The 26,638-nt window shown below is 43.9% G+C and overlaps 1 protein-coding gene across 5 annotated transcripts in view; it reads left to right on the forward strand.

Moving 5' to 3' along the window:
* The window catches only part of HMGXB3 (HMG-box containing 3), a 330,748-nt gene extending 306,608 nt beyond the window's left edge, over positions 1–24,140 (forward strand). For all 5 annotated transcript variants that reach the window (XM_069199526.1, XM_069199525.1, XM_069199522.1 and 2 more), the window contains exons 17-20: positions 4,321–4,454; positions 4,861–4,977; positions 14,312–14,521; positions 21,366–24,140. In XM_069199526.1, coding sequence (XP_069055627.1) covers positions 4,321–4,454; positions 4,861–4,977; positions 14,312–14,521; positions 21,366–21,857 — 953 coding nt within the window. In that variant the 3' untranslated portion in view covers positions 21,858–24,140. The remainder of the gene's footprint in view (positions 1–4,320; positions 4,455–4,860; positions 4,978–14,311; positions 14,522–21,365) is intronic.
* Positions 24,141–26,638: the final 2,498 nt, after the last annotated feature.

The following is a 26,638-nucleotide window of genomic DNA, read 5'->3' on the forward strand; positions in this document are numbered from 1 at the left end:
ATGACCAACTCTTTTTGGGGTATGTAGAAGCAAAGAAAGGTCGGGCAGTACAGAAACGAACCATTTCGCGCTGGGTCGCTCTTTGCATTGAAATCTGCTGCGCACTGGTAAACAAGCAGCCTCCTAAGGGCTTGAGAGCTCATTCCACCAGGGGCAAGGCTCCTACCACAGCGTTAGCACAAGGTGTTCCAGTCCTGGGCGTCTGTCAGGCAGCGACGTGGGTGTCTTTGCACACGTTTGCAAGACATTACTGCCTGGACAATCAGGTCCACAGAGACCGGAACCAGGTCCACAGAGACCGGAACTTTTCCCATTCAGTCGTGCAGGACTTTTTAGTGTGAGAAGATCTGTCCACAGCCCACCGCCAGGGGGTTATGGCTTGGGTATCTGTTCTAAAGGTAAGGAATAATCATGCAGCTAGAAGTCTCTATCAGATGAGTAAGTTCCTTACCTTCAGTAATGCATTATCTGGTAGAGACTCTATCTAGCTGCAGATTCCTTAGAGCCACACATGCCTCCCCACTCTGCAGACACTTCTGCAATGGTTAGGGATGTCCCTTTCAGGGCCCTAGATTTTTCATGTTGAGCTTGTCGTCTAGGATGGTTCCAAGAGTTCTTGCATGGTCTGTGGTTGTGGTAGTTGGTTCTACCTCTGAAGGCCACCAGGTGGAGTTCAATGGGGAGGTCTTGTTGCTGAAGACCAGTACTCCCGTCTTATCATAGTTGAGCTACAGGCAGTGGGTTCTCATCCAGTCTTCTACCATGGTCATGCAGTTGGTGAAGTTGGTTCTGGCGATGGTGTTTTGTCCGTCAAGGAGAGGATTAGTTGGGTGTCATCGGTGTAGGAGATGACAGTGATGTCTTGTAATCAGATGATGTTGGTGAGCTGTGTCATGCATATGTTGAAATGGGTGGGGCTGAGAGATGATCCCTGTGGGACACTGCATGTCAATTGCTTGGTCTGTGATGTGATGGGTGGCAGCCTGACCCTTTGGGTTAGTCCCATGAGGAAGGAACAGATCTATTTGAGAGTCAATACTTGTCTGTCAATCTTGCGAAGTCTCCTGATGAGGGTGTTATGGGAGACCGTGTCAAAGGCCTCAGAGAGGTCGAGCAAGATGAGGACCACTGTTTTTCCTTGATCCAGGATAATTTTAATGTCATCGGTGTTGCATTGAAGAGTGCTGTTTCATTGCTGTGGTTCTTTCTGAATCCTGCTTGATTGTTGTCTAGAAGATGGTGAAGTTTGAAGTGGGTTGTGAGTTGCTTGTTGATGGCCTTCGCAATCACTTTAGCTGGATATAAAAGCAGGGAGATGGATCATAAGTTGCTCAGTTGATGTTGGTCAGTTGTGGGCTTTTTTAGAAGGGCTTTGAATTCTGCAAGTTTCCATTCATCTGGGAAAGTGGTGGACATGATGGAGGTGTTCATGGTGTGATTCAGGGTGGTGCTGATTGGTGGTTTCCCAGGTTGTAGCTGTAGTGGGGGCATGGGTCTGTTGGGGGCCCCTGGTTGGATGGTCTGCATGTTTGCCACTGTCGCTTCTGGTGAGGGTTGCCCATACAGTCAGGTGGCTGTCTTGGTTGGTAGTGGGTAGGTTATTAACGAGTTCTCTGGGGTTTGGTTGGGTTGAATGGGTTCTCGCAGATTTTCTGGGAGGCAGCAATGTTGCTGAAAGTAGCTAAGGGCAAGGAGAAATCCTTAACAGTCGAGAAGATCTCCTTGCAGCTGTTGGAGCTTCCTTCGATACAGTCCACTAATGCATTTTTCTTGGTGTCTCTTATTTGCTGGTGATAGCGTCTTAGTGCCCATAGGAATCAGGGACCTTATTCGAGATTTTTTCTGATTAGGAAGTAAAAAGGTCAATGAAGACCTATTCTGGACCTCGGGGGAACTGAGCAAGTTACTCAAAAAATAAACCTTTTCTATGATGATGTTCCAAGAAGTCCTCATGATGCTCCAGTGCATGGTTACTTTACATCCATGAATCTTTATGATGCATATTTCCACATCCCAGTACATTGGAATCACAGACAATACCCCCTTTCCACAGTGACAGGGCAGCACTACCAATTCAAGGTGCTTCCATTTAGCCTCAAGCCAGCATCATGGATCTTCACAAAGTGCCTTACACAGGTTGCTGCCTTCCTCAGATGGCAAGATCATTCACTGTACCCATACTTGAATGTCTGTCTGTGAAGGCAACATTAAAGAGGTGAAGGCTTCTACAGCCACCGCATCACTCCATTCCACAAATTAGGATGGACACTGAACACCAACAAGTCGTCCATGAATCACAAAGCTTCTGTGTTTGGGAGCTATAATGGACATGCAATTGGGAAAGGCTCTTCCCTCGGCAGACAGGCTAGTTAAATGTCACTCCAAGGCAAAGAACTTCACGGTCAAACAGTCATCCTTGGTCAGGCGTACAAATCTCTGCTGTGCCTGATGTTATCGTACATAAGTCTTATACCCTTATACAGGCTCAAGATGAGACCCATCTAGCAAGAACTGGATAACCAAAGGGAAAAAGCTCATGGAATGTGGGACGACATGGTCCAAGTAAAAAGATGTCTGAAGCAGACACTTATATCGTAGTGGTTCCTGCATATATAAATGAAGAGCTTCCTTACCAACGTTCATCAGATGGACTATTACTCATGACTATTGCCTTTACAGGGTTGGTGACTCAGTTGCATAAGCAGTCGACCAGAGCTCTATGGTCAGACAAAGAAAGGAAGATCCAGATCAACATCCTGGAGCTCTGTGCCATAAGACTTGGTCTTGAGGTGTTCCGTCCAAGGTTTGGAGGTTATGCATACCTCATCAGAACAAACAACATAAATTCAGTGTTTTAAATCGCAATGCAGGGTGGAACAAATTACCTACCTCTTTCAGAAGACTTGCAGATGCTATGGGATTGTGCCATTTCCCAGCAAGTGGACATTGCCATGAAGCATCTCTGTCGATGCCAAAACGATCAGGTCGACTCACTCAGTTGATCATTGACTGATTGCCACAAGGGGGAACTCCACCAAAGCCAATTCGATTGCGTCTTCCACAATAGGGTTGTCCCACACTGAACTTGTTTGCTACCCAGAAGAATAGGAAATGTCAGTGTTGCACCAGCAGGGTTTGGCAGCCACAATCGCAGAGGAACATAAAGCAGTTTATGAAATGGATTTTCATAGCATTTCCTCCTGTACGGCATCCACCAGTCCCTTGAGATCTTAATACTGTCCTATAGAAGTGCAAGCGTATTCCACCAGGAGCATGTCTTTGCAAGACATCTGCTGTGCAGCTACCTGAAGGCACAGGCACACATTCACAAAGCTCTACTGCATGGACGTTAATATAGCAGCGGCACTGTAGTGGGACAGGCAGTCCTCTGCAAAGAGTTTCAGCAAAGGAAAGTCTGCTTCCCACTTCATTCTAATTGTTACATTCTAATTGTTGTCTACTATTCTGATTTCACACATGAATGTATGAACTATCCAGTGCTTGAGAAGAAATTAGTTCCGTACTATTAACTCCAGTTAGCCACATTGGTATTTTTCGTATATTCACTTGCGACCCTCCTTGTAATAGGCTTGTCTCTTCTACTCCCACTTTGTACAATGAAATCTGAACTATGGTGGCCTCTAGGGGTGACGAGGGCTGCCACATCCACCTCATTGGCTAAAGAGTGGACTGCTTCAAATGAGGCGGCCGTTTTGTTAAACACTTCTTGTGGCTTATGGGCATTTTAACACTTCTTACTGCTATTTAGAATTACCTGATTCCTAGCCTGATGGCAGGGCATGACTAATGCATATGAATATATGAGAGATACCAACGCTGAGAACGGGAGTTACAGGTAAGTAACTAATTTCTTCCCATGCTTGAAACATTCCTTACCATCTTGCTGGAAGCCTCAAGTAACATTAACCATATTCAGTTATAATAATATGCATGCATCAATATGACAGGCAAGCACTGTAATGGCTTTGTGTACTATTTTCCTTCTTATGTTTTCCTTTGCATATGTGTGTGGTATTCCAGTTATGGTAAGTGCTGTTTGGAGGATTGTGGTTGCCAGCACTGTTGTATGTTGCTGCAATATTAGACTTGTCTGGTATTCTGTTCTGAGATACATATGACTTAGTTATGACAAGCATTGAGTCATTGTAAAAGTGCTCCCTTGATCATACATGCCCTATGGCAGGAGCTTGAATTTTGAATTTTCACACTTATTGTTGATGAAAAGTCCCTATACTTTTACATAGTGAGAAAGATAGGCATGCACACAGTAATTTTTAAAATTGTATATCTGTTGTTAAGGAAATGGTAGTGCTCTGGTGCGTCTGCTGCAGGATGGATCCCTGAAGTTGGAGCAGATCGATTCTTATGGTGAGAAGGACCTACAGCACTTTCTGACTTTGTGTGATATCCCCTGGACATTGAATACCAGCAAGGTAAGATGCTGATTAACCCTCTGTAAACAAGGTCCAGAACAGTCTATATCCGTATGCCGGCTAGCATTCACTGGACTGTAGATAGAAGATTTTTCTATATACCTTTTCATCCCATGCCTTATCTAGACTCTTTTAGCTTCTTTAATGGTAACATTGAAAAACACTCATCATCCATTCCTAGGGATGCCTAGAGATCCCCCACAACCTGCATCTTCCCCCCTCTTTTTCTGTTTGATCCTTTTTTATTTGCATTCCTTCCATGCATTCTTTAATAAATGTGTGTTTTATATTTCAAACAATAATGGTTGTGTGATGCTCAATCTATTCATCTGTTGTTTCCTTCTTTCTTCTTTGTTCTTCACTTCTTATTTCTGCTCCTGTACCACCTTCTCTCCTCCACTCTTAGGACGAACTGATCAACTCACTTGTGGCCCTTCATGCCTTTGTGCAAAACGGAAGTGGAGCCAAACAGCCCCCGTTGAACTTCACAGGTGGCAAAGTATACAAAATATGCCCCCACCAGGTGAGACCAAGTCATATATTTCTACCCCTTCTTTAGCATTGCACAGAACTTATCCCTAACTCTCACCCCTTTCTCCAGCACTACACAGGAGAATTGTTTACAAGTGAGTTCCATGATTGATAACTAATATTTTTTTAAAGTTCTCATCTTGCATGAAGGCCGTCCAGACCTAAAGTGGCACTGCGATACTGTGCATGACAACTGAGTCAAAAATAGAGTAACTTTAAAGACACAGGGCCTCGTTATGAGTCTGGTGGTTCTCAGACCGCCAGACTCACGGTGGCAGTCAGACTGCTGCGGGTGTGGCGGTCCGACCGCCACATTATGACCGTGGTGGAGCCGCCAGGGTTCGACTGCCAACACCGCCAGGCGGCGGTTGTAATCCCCCAGGGCAGCGCTGCCCTGAGGATTATGAGTCCCAATCCACAAGCCTTTCCATGACAGTTTACACCACCATGGAAAGGCTGGCGGAATAGGGACATGGGGGGCCCCTGCACTTAGTGTGGGCAGTGCAGAGGCCCCCATGCATAGCCTCGTCGCACATTCCACTGCCTGAGTTACAGACAGTGGAATGCGCGACGGGTGCTGCTGCACCCGCCGCACCGCCACATTGCAGCCGGCTTGATTACGAGTCGTCTGCAATGTTACAGCCCTGTTACCCGCTGGGCCAGCGGGTGGAAACGCTGGTTCCACCTGCTGGTCCAGCGGGAAGCTCAAAATAGGGCCGGTGGGGTTTAGCCTGCAATGGCGGTATGATGGCCTGATGAGTTTGGCAGGCGGCCTCGGCTGCCCGCCAAACTCATAATGAGGCCCACAGTCTTAATTTAGCTGATGAAAGGTTAAATGGAAAAGTATGATGAGTAAAATAGGTTGTCTAAGAGGCACAGATCAGTGTCGCTAGGAAAAACAAGTCTTGGCAACGGAAATAGGTCTGGCACTGACTACCAGAGTTTTGTCTTTGTCACTGCTTGTTTTATTTTGTCATGGGTTTTGCAAAGCTTTACTGTTAAGCAAAAGTGACTGTTGGCAAAAATAGTTTTTGGTATCAAAAAGCACTTAGTAGGCCCTAACAGTGATGGGAACTACTTGTCAGCAGGTATGTTCATTGTGAATGAGCAGAATGAAGTCAGTCAGTTAAGGTAGTCAATGGCTGAAGTGGGCAGACCCATTGCCACATTTTGTATGCTGTAGTGGGTGGAAGAACAGTGTGAATTACATAATAAAATGAACAGAGCTAGCTAAAAACCCCTTTAAGAATGTATAATTTATTGATAGTGTTAGTTAGACCAAAAGATCTTAGCAAACAGTAGACCTACCTTGGTGGATGCAGAGAACCGCAGGAGCCTCCAAATAAGATTTTGAGGTTGGAATTGGAACTATGATAGTCCCAATATTTCAAAGTAGATCATAATGCAATTTGAGAGGAGTAGTAAGTGTGTGGTGGCTTCCTAATGTTTTAAACTGTACGAAAGCCAGTTTAAACATTACACATTTTAAACAGTTTAAAACAATTTAAAAATGAATCTCTACCTGTCTGTAAATGTTTTCTCCTGGTTAAAATCAATTCTCTCCTTCTTTGTAAATGTTTACAACTGTACAAAACTTAAAAAATTATTTGCTTGGAAATTTAGAACCACAAGCATTTACACATTTACAGAGGCATGCTCCTGCCAATCACTGTCCCCTGACTGGGTGGATGATGATTTTTCTGCCTTTGTCACAGGCGAATAGGATATTCTGTGAAAGGCATGTAGGACTCAGAACATTTTCTTACAAGAATGTTTAACTTTTAAATGCATTTGGGTGCCTTATTTACCTTTCCGCAATTCACATTTGCTCCACCATTATACTCCAATTGCTACACCCATTTTCTGTTCTCTTTACCTATCAAGCAGTGCGCCGGGATTGGTTCAGGTTTTATGCCTTTTTCTGTGATTTCCACCATACTCTTCAGCTCTCTTTTTGTTTTGAATGAGGAGTTATCGCTTTGCACTGCTGGACATATTTATGATGAACAGTAAGCAGAGCATTAGATACCGCAACACATATTGTATTTTGTTTGCTGTGCTTCATTTGAGATCAGTGCAAAACCACCTTCTGATGGTGTCTGAGGAATAACCAGTACTACCTAAGGTAACATTTGACCAAGGTACACCGTGGAGTGGTATCCACTAGACTGACCATTTACAAAGCCGTCAGATATCTTCTGTTTATTTTGTCTTTGTCCCGGCAAGGCCTTTTAGTGGGCACTAGTAAAGCGTATTTGTTTGGCCTTTCAAACCTGTCTGTTTACTACACCAACTGTCCTTGTTTAAGCCATCTGTTGTGCTTAGATTTATTAAAGGTTTGACACGTTTCCTCCCAAAGCATTTGTGATGACACAGTGAGACTCTAACTTGATCTTGGCATTTCTCAAGTGTACACTCCTGCATCTGATGCATAGCTGCTAGCTGTCTCTCCTGACTTTAAGGACTTTCTTCTGCATTGTCGGTGCAAGCGCCCTATGCCACATTTTTTCTGGACAGACTGGTGCAGAGGATTCAAGTGGCATTCTTGCCTGAAGTTGTGATGGCCTTCCACATTGGGCAATCTATCACCCTACTAGTATTCTCTCCCCCACTTCAGCATTTGAAAGATTACGAAAGGCTTCATCAGCAGTACTGCAGAAAGGCTTTAAGCTTTTATATTGATCGGGCCAAGGAGCACTGTGCATATGATCAGCTTTTTATGAGTTTCTCTTGGTGGAAGAAAGGGAACGATGTGCAGAAGATGACCCTTTAGAGCAGTGGTCTACAAACTTTTTAATTTTGTGCCCCCCCCCCCCCTTCCCCCCCCCAACCTGGAAACAAAATAGCATTGGGGCCCCTCCAAATATTTCATAATTATTATATTACATTTTTAAATATGCCTAGACTTTATTTAAACATTGTATTAAAGTTCGGCTACTGTTTTAAAAATGGAATCAAATAAATTATGTCAAACATACTATTCTGGTCAGGCAGGCCTTAGTAACGTGTAAATATATCCACAGTGTGAATATTAGAAGTGACAGTGGGGGGTTTGAAGAACATTTTAAGTTTTTCCCTTTAGATACATACTTCCATGTTGGATATAATTGACAAAACGTGTTATTGATGGCCCATTGCAGAGCGATTTACTGCTACTCATTTTTTTCAGCTTGAAACAAAGCCCTGTTAGCAACATAATGCTTCTTTTGGCTAGAGCCTACCCCGCCACCCCACCCCCAGGATTACTTGAGGCCCCCCTATGTGGGGGCCCACACCCCAGTTTGAAGACCCCTGCTATAGAGGTTGATAGTCCTCTGAATTAAAAATCTGTGCACTGGTTCAGAAGCAGCCCTGAAATGTCTCAGAGCCCTTTCTGCCAGGCCTAAGACTGCTCCAGTTGATTTGGTACACAAAGTACCAAGCCTTAAAATCTGCCAGGCCGCGGCGTGGCCATGACTGCATACGTTCATGGAGCTCTACTGCATTGACAGGTCCGACAGGAAGGGCATATTGCCCTCTTTATCTGAGTCCACTCCACAGCCTGTCCACCAGGGGAGGTGCTGCTTTGGTATCTATTCTAAGATGAGGAAATTGCTTTTAGAAGTATCCACTAGAAGAACAAGTTCCTTAGCTTTGGTATTGTTTTTCCTGGTGAGCACTCTGCCTCTTTTTGACATTTAAAAAGATTGCAATTTAGGAAAAAGCAGACTGGTACTAGAGGGTCGATTGGATCTGCTGGCACCACAGTCAGACCTCCACTCGCAAGTCCTGCCCTGGCACCAAATGACCTGGTTGGACCACTGCCCAGTCCCTCAACAGCACTGAGGCCAAGATGGTTATTGCCAGGCCAGTGAGCACTGATTCCAGTGGTGCTAGTCCTGGATTTAGCCCTGTTTTCTTACCTAGAACAGAGATCTGCTACATCCCAGCCAGTACCTTGTTTTAAAATTACAAAGGCTTAGCCAGTCATGTAAGAAGACTTTGAGACAGAGGCTTTGCCTTGGTGCCAGTATATTCGGTGACGTTTGGCTCAGATGCCTTATTGGACCTTCTGGATGTGCCTCAAAATAGGGGTGATGATGTGGCATGCAGTTTGTTGCCCGCTCATTATAGTTAGGATGGACCATACATAGACTTCCAAAATGCCCGTGGGCATGATACTTTACCAGAGACCGAACTGGAATTTCCCTTTTGGGTCAGCCACTGAGGAAAGTGCCTCCTTTGCTGTGGTGGTGTGCAGGGCAGCAGAGGGGGTGGAACTGCAGTCGCCAACAGTGGAAACCATGGAAATCTATTTACTGAAATATTTAACCGCAACTTCGGAGCCTTTATTAGCCATCATTATAGTTCTGACAAGATATGGCTGTGGCTTGCGCCAATCCATGCTCTGTGCCCCTGGTTGGTTGCCCTATGGCTAGGCATTGTAGACCTGCCCCTGGTTACCCAGCCTTCTTGACTCACATTGGACTATCACATATTGCGGGATTTGGCCAGCAGTGAAACACAATACGTTTCCTACTGCTCCACCTGGTGGCAAGAGGAGTTTCTCCTCACCCAGACTGACATTGCAGTTGGTGAATGTGTTCTTTTGAGCAGATACAGCCATGCACTATGTGATATGGCACACGAGATCTTGCCGACCATTCTGGAAAAACGTAGAAGTACGTTTGTACAATTGGTCCAGGATGGGCAGGATGTGCCTAAAACATTGTTAGGGTCAAACTGGATAACTACAGATTGTGTAGGCCATCCAATGGATAATATTGTAGTGATTTAACTTGGATGCTTCTCATAGGTTTCTCTGAAGATGTGCACGCATTCCTCATAGATATGTATTTTGATGGCTCCTGCCTGTTTGGAGACAGGGCAGATTCATCCTTGGAGTGGTTTAAGGACAGCCATGCTAATTCCTGCTCTATCGGATTTATGTCCCCTCCCTCGAATTCCCTTCATAATACCTGAAATTCAGGGGCTACTTCGAAGCTTGGCTTACCGTCGGAGGCACCCAATCAGCCTATTAAGTAGCCCAATCAGTCATTTCAAGGCTTCAAGGTGCACAGAGGATGCTTCCACCAAGCCACCCTGATTCTTACTTCGAGGGTCAACTGCAGCCAGTGGAGGACATATTAATATGCTTTTACCTGCCCGTCTGCTGTGCAGTTAGCCAAGATTCCTGTCTACTACAGATTGTCATTAATGTTTACACTTTCTGTCCACTTCCCTGCTGCTTTTGTTCAAACTTAGGCAAAATGTGCCACCTTCCTGGCATTAGAGTTTCAATTATTGCTAGCTAGAAGAGCAACACAGACATGAAGAAGAGAGGTGAGAGGTGCTATTTGCATTACTTCTTGATGTCCCAAATGGACCGTGGGTTGGAGGTCAGTTTTGAATCTTCAGTATTTAAACGCCTTCGTGGGTAGGTTGAGCTCAAGCTGGTATCTCAGGCCTAGATCCCCTCTACCCATCTTTGTAAGTTGGGAGTGCACATGCTACCGAATTTCGAAGAATGGGTGTTAAAGGTGGGTTTGCCACAGTGAATCGCGGGCTAGCTGCAGCCTACCTTCTATCTTCCCTGGGAATCTCCGTCTACAAGGCAAAGTCCTACTTACAGTCAGTGCAGGGGATCCCCTTTATAGTGGCCATTCTGGACAGAATAATGATCAAAGCTTTTCGGCTCAAACAGCAACGTTCATGATGATATCCCGTTGTTTCAGTCTCACTTCTCCGTTCTAGCCTGGAAGGCTGTTAGTCTTCTTTTCCTCCTGGTCTTTTGTATACTTTGGTGCTTCATGCCTATTGCACATGCAGTTTATCCTCAGTATTCAAAAGCATAGCAGTGATGATGGAGTCTCAGACTGCATGAGTGTGTCCGACAAGGCAGCCTCGGGCCTTCATTACTGGGTGAAGGATTCCTATCTGACTTAAGGAGACCATTGTCCATACTCCATCCAGAGCTCACAGTCCTGACCAATGCACCTTCCTTGGACTGAGGCGGCTGCCTGAATCAGTCTTCTGGAGTTATTTCTCTCAAGAACTTTTTACCTTCTATCCAGGGCAGCCTTTTTCAAGTTTTGGGAGACAACATAACCTCCATGTGTTACAGTATCAAACAGGGTGGTGTGGTACAGCAACAAACAGGGCAGTGTGGTTGCATGTGCGGTGCCAGGAGATGGTGAAGCAGTGGCTGTGCCTAGACCGTCGGGTCATTTACTTGACTGTCAACCATCTGCCAGGGTCCTAAAATGCCAGGGCAGCCAAGCTCGTCAGACTCCATCTTGCCGACCACTAGTAGTGTCTGCACCCAGAAGTACATCAAGGCATCTTCAGCCTAAAGGCTGTGCCAGGGGTAGATCGTTTGATGCCACCAAGAGCACTCATTGCTGAGCCTTTTGGGCTCCATGGGTTGCGCCATGAGGTTCCCTGAGAGAAGTGCTCCACCTTCATTGGGAATCTGATCTCCTTTACGCATTCCTTCCTCAGCTGCTGCTTCCCTGGTGTCTGAAGAAGATCGTCCGGGATCGGGCTTAGGTTATCATAATAACCCCATACTGAGCTTGTAGGACCGGGGACTCCAACCTGCATATCTAACATGCAAATCTGCCCCATCCTCCACCTACCTCTTATGAAGGACCCACTAACCCAACAATACGGCGGAGTGCTACCCGTACACCCACATTCTGTACCTCCATGCTCAAAGGTTGAATCTAATCAGCTGAGAAGGTTCGATCTGCCTGAGTAGTTTATGAATGTCATGCTAGCATCTGACCATCCATCCACAAAGTCAAACTTGTCTAGACGATTCTTTTGCTTTGATCCACTACAGGCTAAACTCTCAGTGAAAGGCTAGTAGTCCGCCCTCCCTACTATCGTACAATTGCCTGGTCAGCCAGCCCAGTTTATATTACTGGTCTTGATGCATTTTGAAATGGTCTTACATACATGTTTTCTTTCACACCTTTTCTATGCATCAGTGGAACTCTAGTTAGTAGTTTCCTTCTTGGTGGGCATGCTTCGCACAGTTATTTAAGGTAATTTTGTGTTCCTATTTGCGAATACTTCAGTGCCTGGGTCAGTGAACTGAAGTCACTGACAGTGCAAGCATCCTGTACCACCACCTTTGTTGACACGCTGGTGCCTCGGGTTCTAGTGTAATCTCTACAAAAAGCGGTGTCACTTTTCCATGTGGAATAAAAAAAAATCACTGATCCCTAGAGCATTCCCTTATATGTTCACTTAACTCTTATTTGTATAGAGAAAATGTCACGCAAACTTGTGTTTTCGTGTGTGCAATAAAGGGGGATTCCCACTAATTACTGGGCTTCTTTAATTCCATACTTAAGCACTATGTTATACTGGGTGAGTAGCATCCCTCTTGTTGCACCCCTTTGTGTGTCTCAAGACTTCATATTTTGCCCCACGTGTTTTTTCCTCCTATAGTTCTTCTTTAATCAATTGAGGTATGTTTCATGCTTCATTTTTATGTACTTTACTCATTATGCATAATAAAAAGCATCTAAAATGTTTACTGAAGATTTACTTGAACATCAAAGGTGATATCATATTTACATGCCCCTAATTCTCAATGCATTTCAGGCCTGTCAGAAGCCCTTTGTTAGGGGATTATATCTTCAACTCTCCAACCAATGGAAAACTAATCATAAGTATTCCATGTACAATTTGTGTGTCACTCATTCAACATATTTCTCTACTATAATGATGATTAACTTATATTCAGGTTATGTGTATGACCACTATCATAACACTTATAATAAAAATACTGTTCCGTTTGGGGCAATCTATCACACTCTTTGCTTATCCAGATGGTTTGTTCTCTGCATAAAAATGTGTTATGTCCTGTCCAAAAAGGAGCATATTTGAGGTACTTCTGGCTCCTTCGACCATATCTAAGGCCTCCAGTGCAGCTCTGGCGAAGGCTGTTCCATTACTGGACATCTACCAGGTGGCTACTTGGGTATTAGCCACACCTTCACCGGGTATTTCTGCCTTAAATCTTAGATCAGAAGATAAGGACATTTTGTCCGCTATGCCCTGCAGCAGTTTCTTTTGTGACTCGTGCTGAAGATTCAGCTTGAAATAATCCACAGGAAAATTCACAAAGTGCATGGTGCTAGTAGTTACACAACTCTGAAGTAAAGATATCCGATAGCGTTCTGCTGGACAATTGATTGCTGAATGTCCCGCCCATCCAGACACTTTAGAGAACAGCAATAGTCAATATTATTTGTCCTTAGGCAAATGCAGTATCTAATACTTCTGATTGAGAGTTCCTAACCCCAGATTCCTTACCTTTAGAATAATCCCCAGGCTCCAGGTTGGATGGGGAAGCGTTTCACAGCAGTGCTCCCACATGCTGGTAGGTGCTAACATGCGGTTCCACATTGATTTCGTTCTACTCCTGAAGTGACAGAGCAGAGCCTCCCCCTGCATGCTTATGACAGATTTTTTTTCTTTCTTTGCCTTCAGATGTGGGTCTGGAGCTTCGTAGTTCATTTTCTTCTGTGTGACAAACTTTTTTTTTTCCTCATAAAATATAAACCAGTGTGCAAGGTATCAATGTCCCACGCAGGGACTGTCACAAACAAATGTCTATGAAAAACCTCCACAAGTTATGCCTTTGGTGTTCGGGCTTAGGAAATTACTCAAGTTGATTGAGGGCATATACCTTTGTTTGTTTTTCAGTGAATATAAATATATATATATACATATCAATAAATTCACTGAAAAAGGTTACAGGGAAGTTATAGTTAGGTTCACGTTTTACCCACACAAAACCATAGAAATTCAGCAGTTATAATTCTACTTATCTGAAGAAACTGTAACTTGTGCCGGAAAGTAACTTTAGGCTCAAGTAATAGTTTCTTAACATAAGTATAACTATAACTGGTGAATTTCTGTTGTTTTGTGTGTGAATTTACTCGCACAAAACCATAGAAATTCAGCTGTTCTATTTATTGTTAACTCAAGTAACTATAACTCTCGCCCTAAGGTAACTGTAACTCTCATCCCTCTGTGCACAGTTTTCTCATCGATAATTTTACTGCAGATGTTGCAGTGATAATATCAATGATGCCATAGGAGATAATATGTGGAGTAATTAGCTGTGCATGGTGAGGCGTGAGTTAGTTACTTGAGTTAACGTTAATGTATGTTGACACTGCTGCATAAACTTGGACTAACTAGGATTCTCAGCTGTGGATCTGTGAAAGATACCAATGATTAAGAACTGTTAAACATGTCAGTAACCCATTTCTTCTGTGACCCATTTTGTTGATGTTTTCTTTGGTCTTTTCTGGTCAACCCTGTAGGTAGTTTGTGGTTCCAAATACATTGTGCGAGGTGAAAGCGCCTGCGACCACGTGGACCTCCTGGTCTCCTCACGCCACTGGCCGCCAGTTTATGTGGTGGACATTGCCACGCAAGTAGCTTTGTGTGTCAACACCTCTTACCCAGAGTTGGCAACTCAAATGTGGGGGCAGGATCAGGGATGCTTTTCCAACCCCATGGATCCACCAAAGGTGAGTATTTTTGAGACTTTTTGTAAGGGTGGACCAGGGCAGTACTGACAGTAAAACCTTGAAAACTCATAATACGGCAATACAGTGGATCAAAAGTAATATTGCTGCACCACGGGGGTCGTAGCTACGTACAATTAGCACAATAGCAAAGTTTCAATAAAATGTTATATAATCAGCATATGCATATATGCACAAGTTATGACATGAACATAAGCATAGTTAGATTACGCACATATCTTATAAGGTTTCTTTTTAGGTAAAACAGACCTCACTGATTTTCTTAGTCAAAGCAGAAATGTAGAGAATGATACGTATAGTTACACACATAGTTCTCGTCTCAGCCAGTACAATAAAACCAAATGATCAATGAGAACTGTAGAACTGAACATTCAGGGCAGACTACAAAGCCAGTGGACTAGCTATTGCTCACCAGTTTACATAATTACGAAACATTGATAAAAATGTTAATGGTCGTGCTGCGGGAAAGGATTAGACAAACAATTATATGTATGACCATGTGCACACATAATATTATATAACAGTGCACATATAGACTCACAAGCAGATTTGAGACTGTCTGTGCACATGTACCTTAATGTATAGGTGCAAACGCATGCATGAGATATACATTAAATGGACACTGAGAATGTAGATATGGTAAGCAACTACCCTAGATTTTATCACTCTGTATTTTATGCGATTTCATAAAGCGTAAAAATGTCTGTGCCTCTGGTCAAATATGCTTATTAAGTGACTTTAAATAATGTTCCCTCCAGTAGCTTTCCACAGTGTGCAGCAATGAAGGTTCTCTGTGCACTACAGCCAAGGCGTCAAGTGCTGAAAACGTGATTACTTAGTATGCAAGTGAACCCCACTGGCAAAGATTTGTTTCTTTACTTGATTCTGGACTCAACCTATCCTTGGGCTCAGGGTTTGGTCATGGACGTAGCTTGGTCAGATTGGGGTTGTGAGCTTGACTTTTTCCTACAATCATGCAGGCAATGTTAAAATCCATTATACGACAAGCAGGATGCCTGAGAGAGGCTTAAGAGGCAGTAGAAAGGGACAGGAATGAGGATTTGTAGGGGTACTAAGTGAGAGAAATAACATTATTTTGTTAATTAACCAACATTTTTAAAGTCTTTCCAAACAGAGAGAGGGAGTGTGAGCATTTTTTCACCTGTCTGTGTAAATATTCCTGGTGAAATCCTACAGACACATCATCATACCGACTGAAAGGCCCTGCACCCAACTAGTTATCACAAAATACATTTATTTAGGGAGGTGTAACACCCCAAACACGCCCTTGATGTTATGCCCCTGGGTTTGGTTCTAGCAGGTATTCTAGTTCCACACAGTTTTTTCAGCCCCACCCATGTTCACAGTGCATGAAAATAATGAATAAGGACCTCAGTAATGATAGATCATAGATAGCAGCACAAGATAGATACTCGCCAGCTCCTCTAGCCAAAAGTTTTTTTCTCTTCTCCCATCCTCTCCTACTCTGCGGTGTTTTCTCTTCTTATTTTTTTCACTTTACCCTCTTTCTCCTTGTTACTTTCTTCCCATTCCCATTATGCTTTTTCCAAACTCATCTAGCTCCCAGATCCCCATTTGTTCTTTTCTCATTTGACCATTCCTCTCCTTCGCTCCATTTAGACATTGTCACCACGAAACCACCTTCAAATCCCCACTTCTTATCAATGCTGTCCCTTGCACTAACAATGCTCTTTTCTACCTTGTAATATCTGTTCACATCAACACCTGTGTACCTTTCCCCCACCTCCCTACACTCTCCTTCTTTCCCATTTAAACATCTCACCCTATCCCCTTTTCTGTCTCATCCACTGCTACTACCCCTTCCTCTTCTCTGCTGTCTCTCTCTACATATCAGCCTGCATCTTTTTTTAATGGTTCTCCTTCCTCTCTGCACTCATTTACTTTCACCTTATGTATATTCCACCGTCCTGCTATTACCAGTCTTACCATGCCCCTTCTCTGCTGTTTCCTGCCCTTCCCTCCAGCTTTACAGATCTCACAAGCATTCTTCTCCTTTCTCCATCACTGTTTCCTTCATTCACTTCTACACTTACCAACCCCTTTAAACATCTTCAACTGCACCTCTCGCACTGTTCATCTTTTTCCACATTCAGCTAGGGGCCCCACCCCGACCAATGCTGGTGAAACCTCTGCACTTTTATGACCGTAACGCCATCCTACGGGCAGCTCGGCTAGCTGGACCCCTATTACTGGAGGATAAGCACATTGTGCTTTTCTGAACTATACTTTGTCAGTTCAGCATCAGTGCACCACCTTCTTGGAGGGCAAAAGACGCCTCATACAAATGGGGTTCCAGTACTTTTTATGGACGAGCGCAAAGCGATTCGTCCATTCTGTAATCTCTCTTTGGGCTTCAAACCACGCCCATACCACATCAGTCACTTACATTGGTTCGTTGGCTTGCCTTTTAAAATCCGCTTGCTTTCATTTGTGAAAGGCATGCACACGTCATGCCTTTTCCGGTGTTTAGCCCACCTAGACAGCACTGGTAAAGTAGTAAAAAAATTCGAGGCTTGATGTTTTCAGCCTGGGGTCCGGACTACTTTATCTGTTTATTTTCAACGCAGCGCAATTGCGCTGCATTTTACGTAGCGTGCGTTTTGTTTTTCTTTACAACGCTAATAGCTCTAACTCAAGCAAATGCGAGACCTGTTGCATTGAAAATGCTTGTTACTCTACCTAGCACAACTCCAAATATTACACCAGTGTGAGTATCACTTCTTCACCAACCCCTAAGGAGGTCTGTGACTGGATAGACAAACACTCTGGAACTTCCTGAGCTCTCCGGCGGGACCTCCAGACCCTCCCGATCCAACCGGAAGTGACAAACTCACACACAAATAATGCTTTGCCTCCCTGGCCACAATCACCACCTTTTAAGGCTCCATCACTGGGACAGATAATAGAGGATCACAGACAGACCCTCAAAGCTGTGGCACATCTGTAGTTGGAGACTAGTCCTTCCTACTTTGACAGCGGCCCATATATTTTCTCTTCTGATGGTGACTGATTCCTCCCCTGTATCCACACTAACCACGCCATTCTTTCCACTAGTGACCCCCTAGACTGCAGAAGCAATTCTATGATCACGCTAAGGGCTCACAAGCCACTCCAATTTTCAGAATGGTCTTCTCTACCTATGACTCACATATACTTGATCTATTCCCACTCGCAGTTAGATCTGGGGTGACATCTCACTGCTGTACTACACTCATACTGCCGGGCCTAGACCGACTACACAGTCGATAAATCGGGTGGACTGTGCTCACCCCCTTCTTTACTTCCTCATTATGGCCACTCCATACGTTATTACTAACACTCAGCTTGGGTGTACCAACTGTTGCGGTAGGCTCTACTTGTTCACTTTGGCACAAATACCCCTGTATGTTTCTTTACCCTGTTCACACCCTAAGAAGGCAGACAACTCAGGATTGCTTTTTCTACCCATGGACAGGGGAATTGGACGCAGGGCAGGGTTCATCATTAGTCACTTAACCCTGAGAAGAGCTTACCCCCACTGCCTCAGTAATGCTCCCCCTAACCACTACTAGATTCCTTACCTCAAACGACAGCAGCCACAATTTATTTTTCTTCAGAAAGCACTCTCTAACTCGACTGAACTGCCCAGTCTCCAAAGACGCTGGTGTGGGTCAATATATACTACCACATACTCTACGCAAGAGGCTCCATGGTCTGGGTTCGCCGGTGCTTACCTTCTTAGGCCTCAGACACCGTTATAGATAGGGAGGGTTGATGCACACTACTGGAGGGTTGCCTCAACTGCCTTCCCATCCATCTTGGAAGCATCTACACCCCAAACTCAGATCAGGACACATGCTGGACAATGCAGTCTGAGGTGTTAGCCCAGAAAACCCATGTACCATGGATCTTAGAGGGTGACTACAATTGTGCTCTAGACCTACAGCTAGACTGCTCCCTTCCCTATACTCAGATGGAGCATTTTACCAACTGGGTGGCGCACTGGGCTTTAGCTGATATGTGGAGGGCCATCCATCGTTCCTCCCAGGTCTGTTCCTTCTATTTGGTTCCCCGCGACCTGTTTGTACACCTGAACTGGGTGCTATGCTTTCAAACCCTTCTACCCTCATACCAAGCTGCCGACTACCTAGGCTGTGGGATCCGACCATGATGCCTGTGTCGCAGGTGTGAGGTGGGAAGTCAACTTCCCCCACCCTCACCCCCCAAACCCTACATGGCGCCTATCCCTAGACTGCTTTAAAGCTTTAAAGATTCTCAAAAATCACACTTATGTAATTATTTCACTGATAATGAAGGTTCCGCCTCTAACAAGCTTCTTGAATGGGACGCTTTCAAAGTGATCAGCCACGATATTTGAATTAAGGAAACAGTAGGTACCTGGATAATATTCAGAAGGGAAATTAACAAGGTGGAACGGCACCTGCTGTCCCTGGTACGCCACGCTGAACAAAGTACCCGGATTGGTTGGGGCCAAACATCAACATGCAGCCCTCTTGTAGCACCTACGGCACTTAAACTTTACCATGTATGCAGTTACAGTCCATATGGAAGGCAATAAATCTGGTCGCCTTCTCACCTTGCTGAATCACCAGAAACAGAGCAAGACTGGTATCCTAGCATTTACCTCCCCTGCGGGCACAATGCTAAATAAAGTGACGCTCAATAAGATAAAGGGAGTAAGATTGATTTTAGAAATCTCGGTGGGTGTAAAGTCCCATGATGAAGTTTACACAGTACCAGGGGCTGGGCCACTTCCTTAAGATACTATGGAGGAATGAAGGATGGTATCCCACAGTTGTTTGAGATGTCTGCAAAGAATAAAACCAAGAGATTTTGACCTGTGAATATTTGAAGGTTTAAAGTCTAGGATGTTCATTTAGGGGGCCTTCCCTTGCACAGGAGTTGTAGAGTGAGGGTGGAAGATGCTTAGAAACTGGAAAGTTCTTCATGTTTGCATGTTATTCAGAGTCTTCGCTAATTGGGAGATATCACCCATAGGAGAAACTTCCAGCTCTAATGTATTAGTGGTATAATGGGTCGGAATTGTTTAGGATTTCACCAAGGGTTTTGCAATTTAGATTGACAAACCAGGGTGCTGGAATAGAATGGAGCAGCATGTCTTAATCTGCTGCAACCTCTTGTGAGTCAAACCTTTAACCCCATTTTATCTCTCAATGGTTCTATTAGGATGTTTTGATCCAGGGCCATTGACCTGACTGTGGATCGTATGGCCCGGATGGACCCATTAGAAAAACAAGGCAGAATCACCATTATTGTAGATGTGCAGGGAACCATCTATGATTTGAAGAATGGATCTTTTGGTGCTGCAAAGTGCAATTAATCACAATTGAAGGTTGTCCAGGAGATTGCTATCTTGATACATTGTTTAAGTGAATTTATTAGCACAAGTTTCAAGAACCTTAGTGAAGAATGGAAATCCTGAACCAAGAAGTAAGTTATTGATATCATTGTAGAAAGCAAAGTGTTTCTTAAGAACAAAACAACCTAGCCTATTTTCAGACAGTCCCTATTAACACTGTGGAACAGAGAGAGTTAAGTATATAGATCATAAGTTAGAGGAGCAGAAAGTCTTTAAAAGGTTTGAGGATGATGATTGGGTTAATAATTACATCTATACCTTTAAGTCAGACCAGATGTTCAAACATTTTGTGAAAAAGACTGGAATGGGAGGATTGTGGGAAGGTGACTTAAAAAACGCTGCAAGGATTAGTGACAGGTAGGCTGTAAGATATTAAAACTTATTTTGGACGTACTGTTGCCAAATCTGTTTGGACTCTGATAGATGTAAATTTGGTTTTTAAAATGTTTCTTATATGCTTTCCTAGCAACCCAGTTATTTTTGACATTGACTTTGTTGGTAGAATTTGATGCTGAATATGTTCCTTTGTGCAAAGATTTTTCTTCTGATTGATCTCATTGACGTACCAGGGACAATTATATTGTTCACCATTTTTTCTTCTGAGACAGTGACATGTTATTTGTCATAGTCTTATGATAATTATCATTGATGCTGTTGAACTCCTGACCCTCCCATGGGAAAGGTAGACTGGAAGCAATACCCATGGCAGAGATTGGGGAGAAGTACATTCTCATTTACAAATCCAAGTCATCGGATGGTCAGCGATTGATAATGTGGAGAAGGGCATGGCGAAAGGTAAAATGAAGATAACATGATCTGAGGGAAAAAGAGGTAACTTTGGTATTTGTGAAACATGGGCAGCAAAAAAGGGTGAAACACAACTTCCACTCTCACTTGTAGGCAGGCAAAAATATAAAAGACGAAACAAGTGAAGTTAATGAAGAGGACTGCTACATACAAACTGTGAAAATAATCCATCTTGCTAACAAAAACTAGAGAAGGAGTGAATAGAATATGAAGAAAAGTCAGAGAGCTGAGGAGAGCCAATGCTAAGCAAAATGATTAGAAGAGAGTGGAGAAGAACTAAGGTGTAAAAGCAAAGCCAGATTAAGTGAGTTTTGGAACGTGATGAAATGCAGGTAGTGGAACACAGGCTGAAGAGGATTGAGTTAAGGGGAGAGTGGAGCATGGGCCAACGAAATGGTGTAGTTACTATTTCGGCTTTTGGATTGAGCATTTGTAGACCATTAACTTGTTAAAATGTATGCCTTTCACCTGTAATATCTTGTTTGAAGCATTCTTGAAGGTTATTTGTACAGAATCAGGAATTGCACTCTCATGTATACTTAATTGTGGGTCTGACCTATTTTGAAATTTATGTTAATAGTGATATGTCTTCCACAGTATATATCTGCCCCGGAGCTGCTCGATCAACACTACAATGTGGATACAACTGTTGTTGAGCCTTCTCTCCAGCACCCTGTGACCAAATCCACCTGCCGCAGAATCGCCCATGCTGTAGGAGAGCAGAGCAGCCACATCAACACCACTGCACAGCACCGTTCCATCTCTCTGTGCCAGGAGCTTGAGCCGTATGAAGCCATCATCACTGCTATCAGTGACAGCAAGACCAGCATGGTCCGTCAGCAGCATCTCACTTTTGACAATGCCACTCACTACTACCTCTACAACCGCCTCATTGATTTTCTCACTAGTCGGGAGATTGTGAATCATCAGATCCATGAGATCGTGCAGAGCTGCCAGCCTGGTGAGGTAGTGATCCGAGATACTTTGTACCGGCTGGGAGTGGCACAAATCCGAACAGAAGACAGCATGGATGAGGAAGAAGGAGAAGATGAGGAGAAATTAACAGAACAGCGGCTGGAACCTTTGTGACACCTTAAATTTAGGGGCCCTGTTATATGTAATTTGTGATGGTAGGCAAGACAAGGCCTCACATGGTTTATCGGATCTTGAGGCGATTTTGCATCTGTTTTGGTTCCAACCCTTCATGTTTACTATAACAGTGAACATGCTTGGTGCCGAAGAACATATATCCAGGCTCTTAAGACTTGCCTTAATAACATGCGCTGAGATTGCAAGCATGGTAATGCTTCTGCCCTTCACTTCCTGTCAGACAAGCAGAGAGACATCCACCCTTTGCTTCTCTCCCACTTTGTGAGCACCTTGCACGTAACCTCACCCATTCTTATCTCTGTGTTGAGTAAACAGATGAAAATATTTTGCAGGCAAGTCGGTATTCCTTGAGTGAAATGCACTACCCCTATATGAGGTCTATGGATGATTGCACATGCCAGCCTCCTGGAAGTTCTGAATGCCCTAACTGGTAGGCAGGACAAGAGTATGTTGATAGTCTGATGTAATTCCAGGCAAAACCTGCCCTATAGTAGAGGGTCCAAAATTAGGATTGCACTGGGGATGGATGAGCCAACCTAGAAATGGAAGTAGTCTAACATTATTGAATCTGCTTTGGCATTCTGTTCAATGTTAAGGCGGCAACTGCTTCATTTGGTGCAACAATTTAAACAAAATATGCAGCTGCTAAAAATTCGTATTTAATAGTTGCGTGGACAAGAATTTCTATGGGACTGTTGACCTACCCAGCAGTACCTAGGCTAGAGAAGTCAAAAATTGTCACTGTCTAAATGTGTGCAGTCTCTGGGTAAATAGGATGAAGGGCTAGGTCGATTGAGCTAATGCTCAGGTCAGTATTGCAGTTACAAGTAGAATCTTTGAGCCAGCTCTAGTATTGCATGAATTATGATTACAGCTAGGGAATGCTCCACGCTGGCTGCTACTTCTAGTGCTGAATCCAGGTTGAAGGAACACCTGAACATAACTGGGATACACATGTGCATGGTATCTCCTTCACAATGCAAGCACCTTATCACTACATCTGAGCAGCAGGGATTCACATAGATCCTATCATGGAGGCTGTTTTGTTTGAACCATCACTTTTGTTTATTTTGAAGGTTATGGGAGAATGCATTTGTCTCACAATGTGGTCTAGTGATTACAATTCTGACCTTGGGGTCAGAATTTAAGTGTAAATCACTTCTAAGCCACATATGTCGTGTGATCCTGGGAAATGACATTTTGTTGTACCTATGGATTGTGGTTGCAAAGGTGCTGCCTTAGAATGTTACAAGCAACAGTAGAAATGTATTCAATGAAGTATTCGTTATTTAAGATAAAAAGATTCAGGTGGACCATTGGAAATACTGCTCATCATGTTATTTCACAAATAACAAGCAGCTGAGTATTTTGTGCTGGCAAAAGTTTGAAAGATTGTGCTATTCCATTAGGTAAAGTATGCTGCACATTTCCTTTTCAACTTTGAAGATCATGTTGGCTGAATTCACATATATGGGATCATTATTGCGGTCCATGAAAATATTCACACACACAGTAGGAAATGTACAGAGGGCTACCTCTGCCTAGTCAATCTATTAATTCCTGTGGAAAGTTCAGAAAAAGAGCCAGTGCTCTTCAATGTGGGCTTTAATGTGAGCTGCATGTGCATTCCTGTAACAAATCAAAGTTCTGCCTGACATTTACTTGTAGGTATAAATGGTAGAATTCCCCCCTCCAGCAGCTAAAAGCAATTGACTGATTATAAATGGAAAGGCCTCTCAGAAACTGTTTGGTTATCTGACTGAGCTGTAGGATTGGAGAAGCATCAGTTTAATGCCAGGTTTTCCTGCAATAAAGATGACATGCCTTAGCCAGTTTGGCCTTTCAGAGGCTGTGGCTTTACTTAAAAATCTCGCAATTTCCCGTCTGGCCAGCCTGCATCTTCCTGGGATCATAGTAGGTAGGAGTAGATGCTGTCCTGCTCTTACACAGGGGTTTGGCGTCCCCGTCCGCTTGTTTAAGTCCAGGAACTAGGCTGGAAGTTTAAGACTTGTCTGTTTTTCTGATGAGTAAATATTCCTTCTGTGAAGGGGAAAAGTATGATGTTAAATATGTAATATTCATCTGTGCAATATACCTGTCTGTGCTACCGTACTGTGGAAGCAGTTTGATGTTACAGACTTGGGAAATGTTTCATTTCTGCAATTTAATTCTTGACTTTAATTTATTGAAAACATGAAATGTTTATATGTTTTTTTCATTTATGTAAAGCCATAAAGCTGAATAAATATTTTGCTATATTTACTTTTGGCTCCCTTTTATTCTAGTTTGTGGTAGGCTTGTGGCATCTTCTAGACAGAACTGAACTGTATCGTATTTAAACTATTGGTAGACCTGGTCCTTCTGTTTTAAAGGTTGATTAGAATATCCACAAATTGGGAGATTTGCTGCCATGTTGGTTCCACCTAGAGACTAGCTGACAGCAATGGACAAAAGTTAGTCAAGTTTGAACACAACAATCCTTTCATAGTTCTAGTCTGTTGGCCTATCTTCTTTATTTCAGTTCAGTGTTTTTTTTTTTTTTTAAATGTGTTTCTGATAGAGACTTCCAGCCGCAGATTCCTTACCTCTGAAAATCCCCAGGCATCAAATTGCATCTGGAAGAATTTTCGAGTAGTACCCCATGCTCTGGTAGGTAGCGTCATTCAGCTCTTTGCAGGAAGTGACGTTTGCAATACCTATATATGCACCACCTTGGCATGCCTACGTCAGTTCTTTTCTTTTCATGACAGATAGCACTGATCTGGATTGAGCTGCCCCTCTATCACTTTTTGACTGGTCTTTTTCGACTTCTTGACAACTTTTTAGAGATTTCATCTCCTGATGTGAGGATATCACCCAGAAAACCAGCTTGTTTCGAACCATGGGACTATTATCAGTAAATGTCAGTGACAGACCCCCTAGGTGTGTTTGTGGTGGCTGGAGCCGATACATGACTCAAAGGCATGTAAGGGCTGATGTCATGCGACTGAAGGCACTAAGGGAGCGATCCCTCAAGCACCTTGCCGCCTGTTAGTAAACTCCGCAATACTTGAGGTCCCAGGACTGTTCGCTCAGCCCTTCCTGATGTTCTTCGTCACACTCAAAGTCATCAAAGAAGTCGGGTAAGTCCACAAAGCACAAGAAGTCAAAGAAATCCAAACACTTTTCGACTTGGCCACGTCTGTCGAAGTCATCCAACGAGACAAAGGAGGGAGAGTTTTATGATGCTATGCACCTCATCTTTGGGCGGCATGGCTCCTGTGGAGTGTCTTATGGTCCAACAGGTGTGGGAGGGGCCCCTACTAGTACCACACCAGCGAGTTCCCCCTCAGCCCCAGTCAGTCCCCAAGAATTCCTTTCTGGATCCAGAGCTGAGCTGCTGGTGAAAAAGAGATGTTCCTCTGTACCCACTCCACTGTTGATAACCCCGGCATCGCCGACCCCTCCAGCATGCTGCGCCATCCCAGTCATCATTCCCGAATCTGACACGGAGCTGGATGGGCATCGTCTGGCACTGATGGAGGACATCCTTCCCAGAGCAGAGCCAGTCTCTTATTCGATGGATATGCCTGGTGAGAGAGAGATATTTGGGAGGGGTCTATGGACCCGTATGGAGAAAATCTGGTTGAAGAGGACAACTGGTAAGAGGAACTGGTTGACAACCAGTGTGTTGGACACCTCACCTGAATCTGGCCTGGCTTCCCCCTCCTACTGTGACTATGGAGGAGAAAGCCTCTTTTGCAATGGTAGTGCGCAGGGCATCTGAGGTCCTGAACCTTAACCAACCCTCGATGTCAGTCAAGACTAATGTCTTAACAGAGGTGAAGCCTTAATGGACATCCTACTGGGACCTGGTTAAAGCCCTGCACAATGGCTCCTGTGAATAGGACAATTACCTGCCACCATCGCCACACTCCTGGGATCCCAGTTTACTTACCCGGACCCCCACCCCGGGGAGCTTGGTGGTCCAGGCCTCCTAATCCCTGGAATGTTCCCTGCTTCCCTGGATAGCAAGTCCAAGAGACTGGATCTCTTTGCTAAGACAATGTTCTCTTCCACTAGCCTGGCACTGCGTTTGGTGAACACCGAGTGCCTATTGGGCCATTATTCCCACAGTACTTATGTTTGTAGGCAACTATGCCTATCGTAGAACAAGTCGCAGCTGTCGTCCCAACCCTTCCGGCTCACTAGCAGCACCTCACCAAAAACCCAAATAGTAAAAGGTGATTTGTGGATCCTTAACGCATGGACTCAAGTGTATGACATCTCAGGGAGTGTTGTGGTTAAACGGAGATTACCCCTTTCTCACAGATATATCATATCTAACGAAGATGCAGTACAGTTTCAATGGTTTTTATTTAACACAACTGCAATCTGTGTTAAGTTGCATGGGCTGCAATGATTAGGATAATGAACAGTGCAAGAAACTGAATTGTAAAGACAAGAGTCATTATTACAAAGACCCCCACCATCTTGCAATAACATGAAAAGACATAAAGTGTCTATTATGTCCTAATACCCTATCATGATAGGCCTAACCTCCTACCTAAAGAAGAGCTGGGTATGTTAAACCTAATCTGCCAATGCCATGTCCAAGAGAGGAGCCCCCAACCCTTGTTACCTTAGAATGAGGTCTCTATCTCAGACTCCGCAGGGACATGAAGACTGAGTCAGCGTCAAGACGATGTGCAGCATCGATATCAGCAATGGTGGTGATGCCCTCTGGTCGGAATCCCTCTGATTATCTGTCTAAAGTGTGA

This window comes from Pleurodeles waltl, chromosome 7, assembly GCF_031143425.1.
Source record: "Pleurodeles waltl isolate 20211129_DDA chromosome 7, aPleWal1.hap1.20221129, whole genome shotgun sequence".
In the NCBI taxonomy this organism is placed as follows: domain Eukaryota; kingdom Metazoa; phylum Chordata; class Amphibia; order Caudata; family Salamandridae; genus Pleurodeles; species Pleurodeles waltl.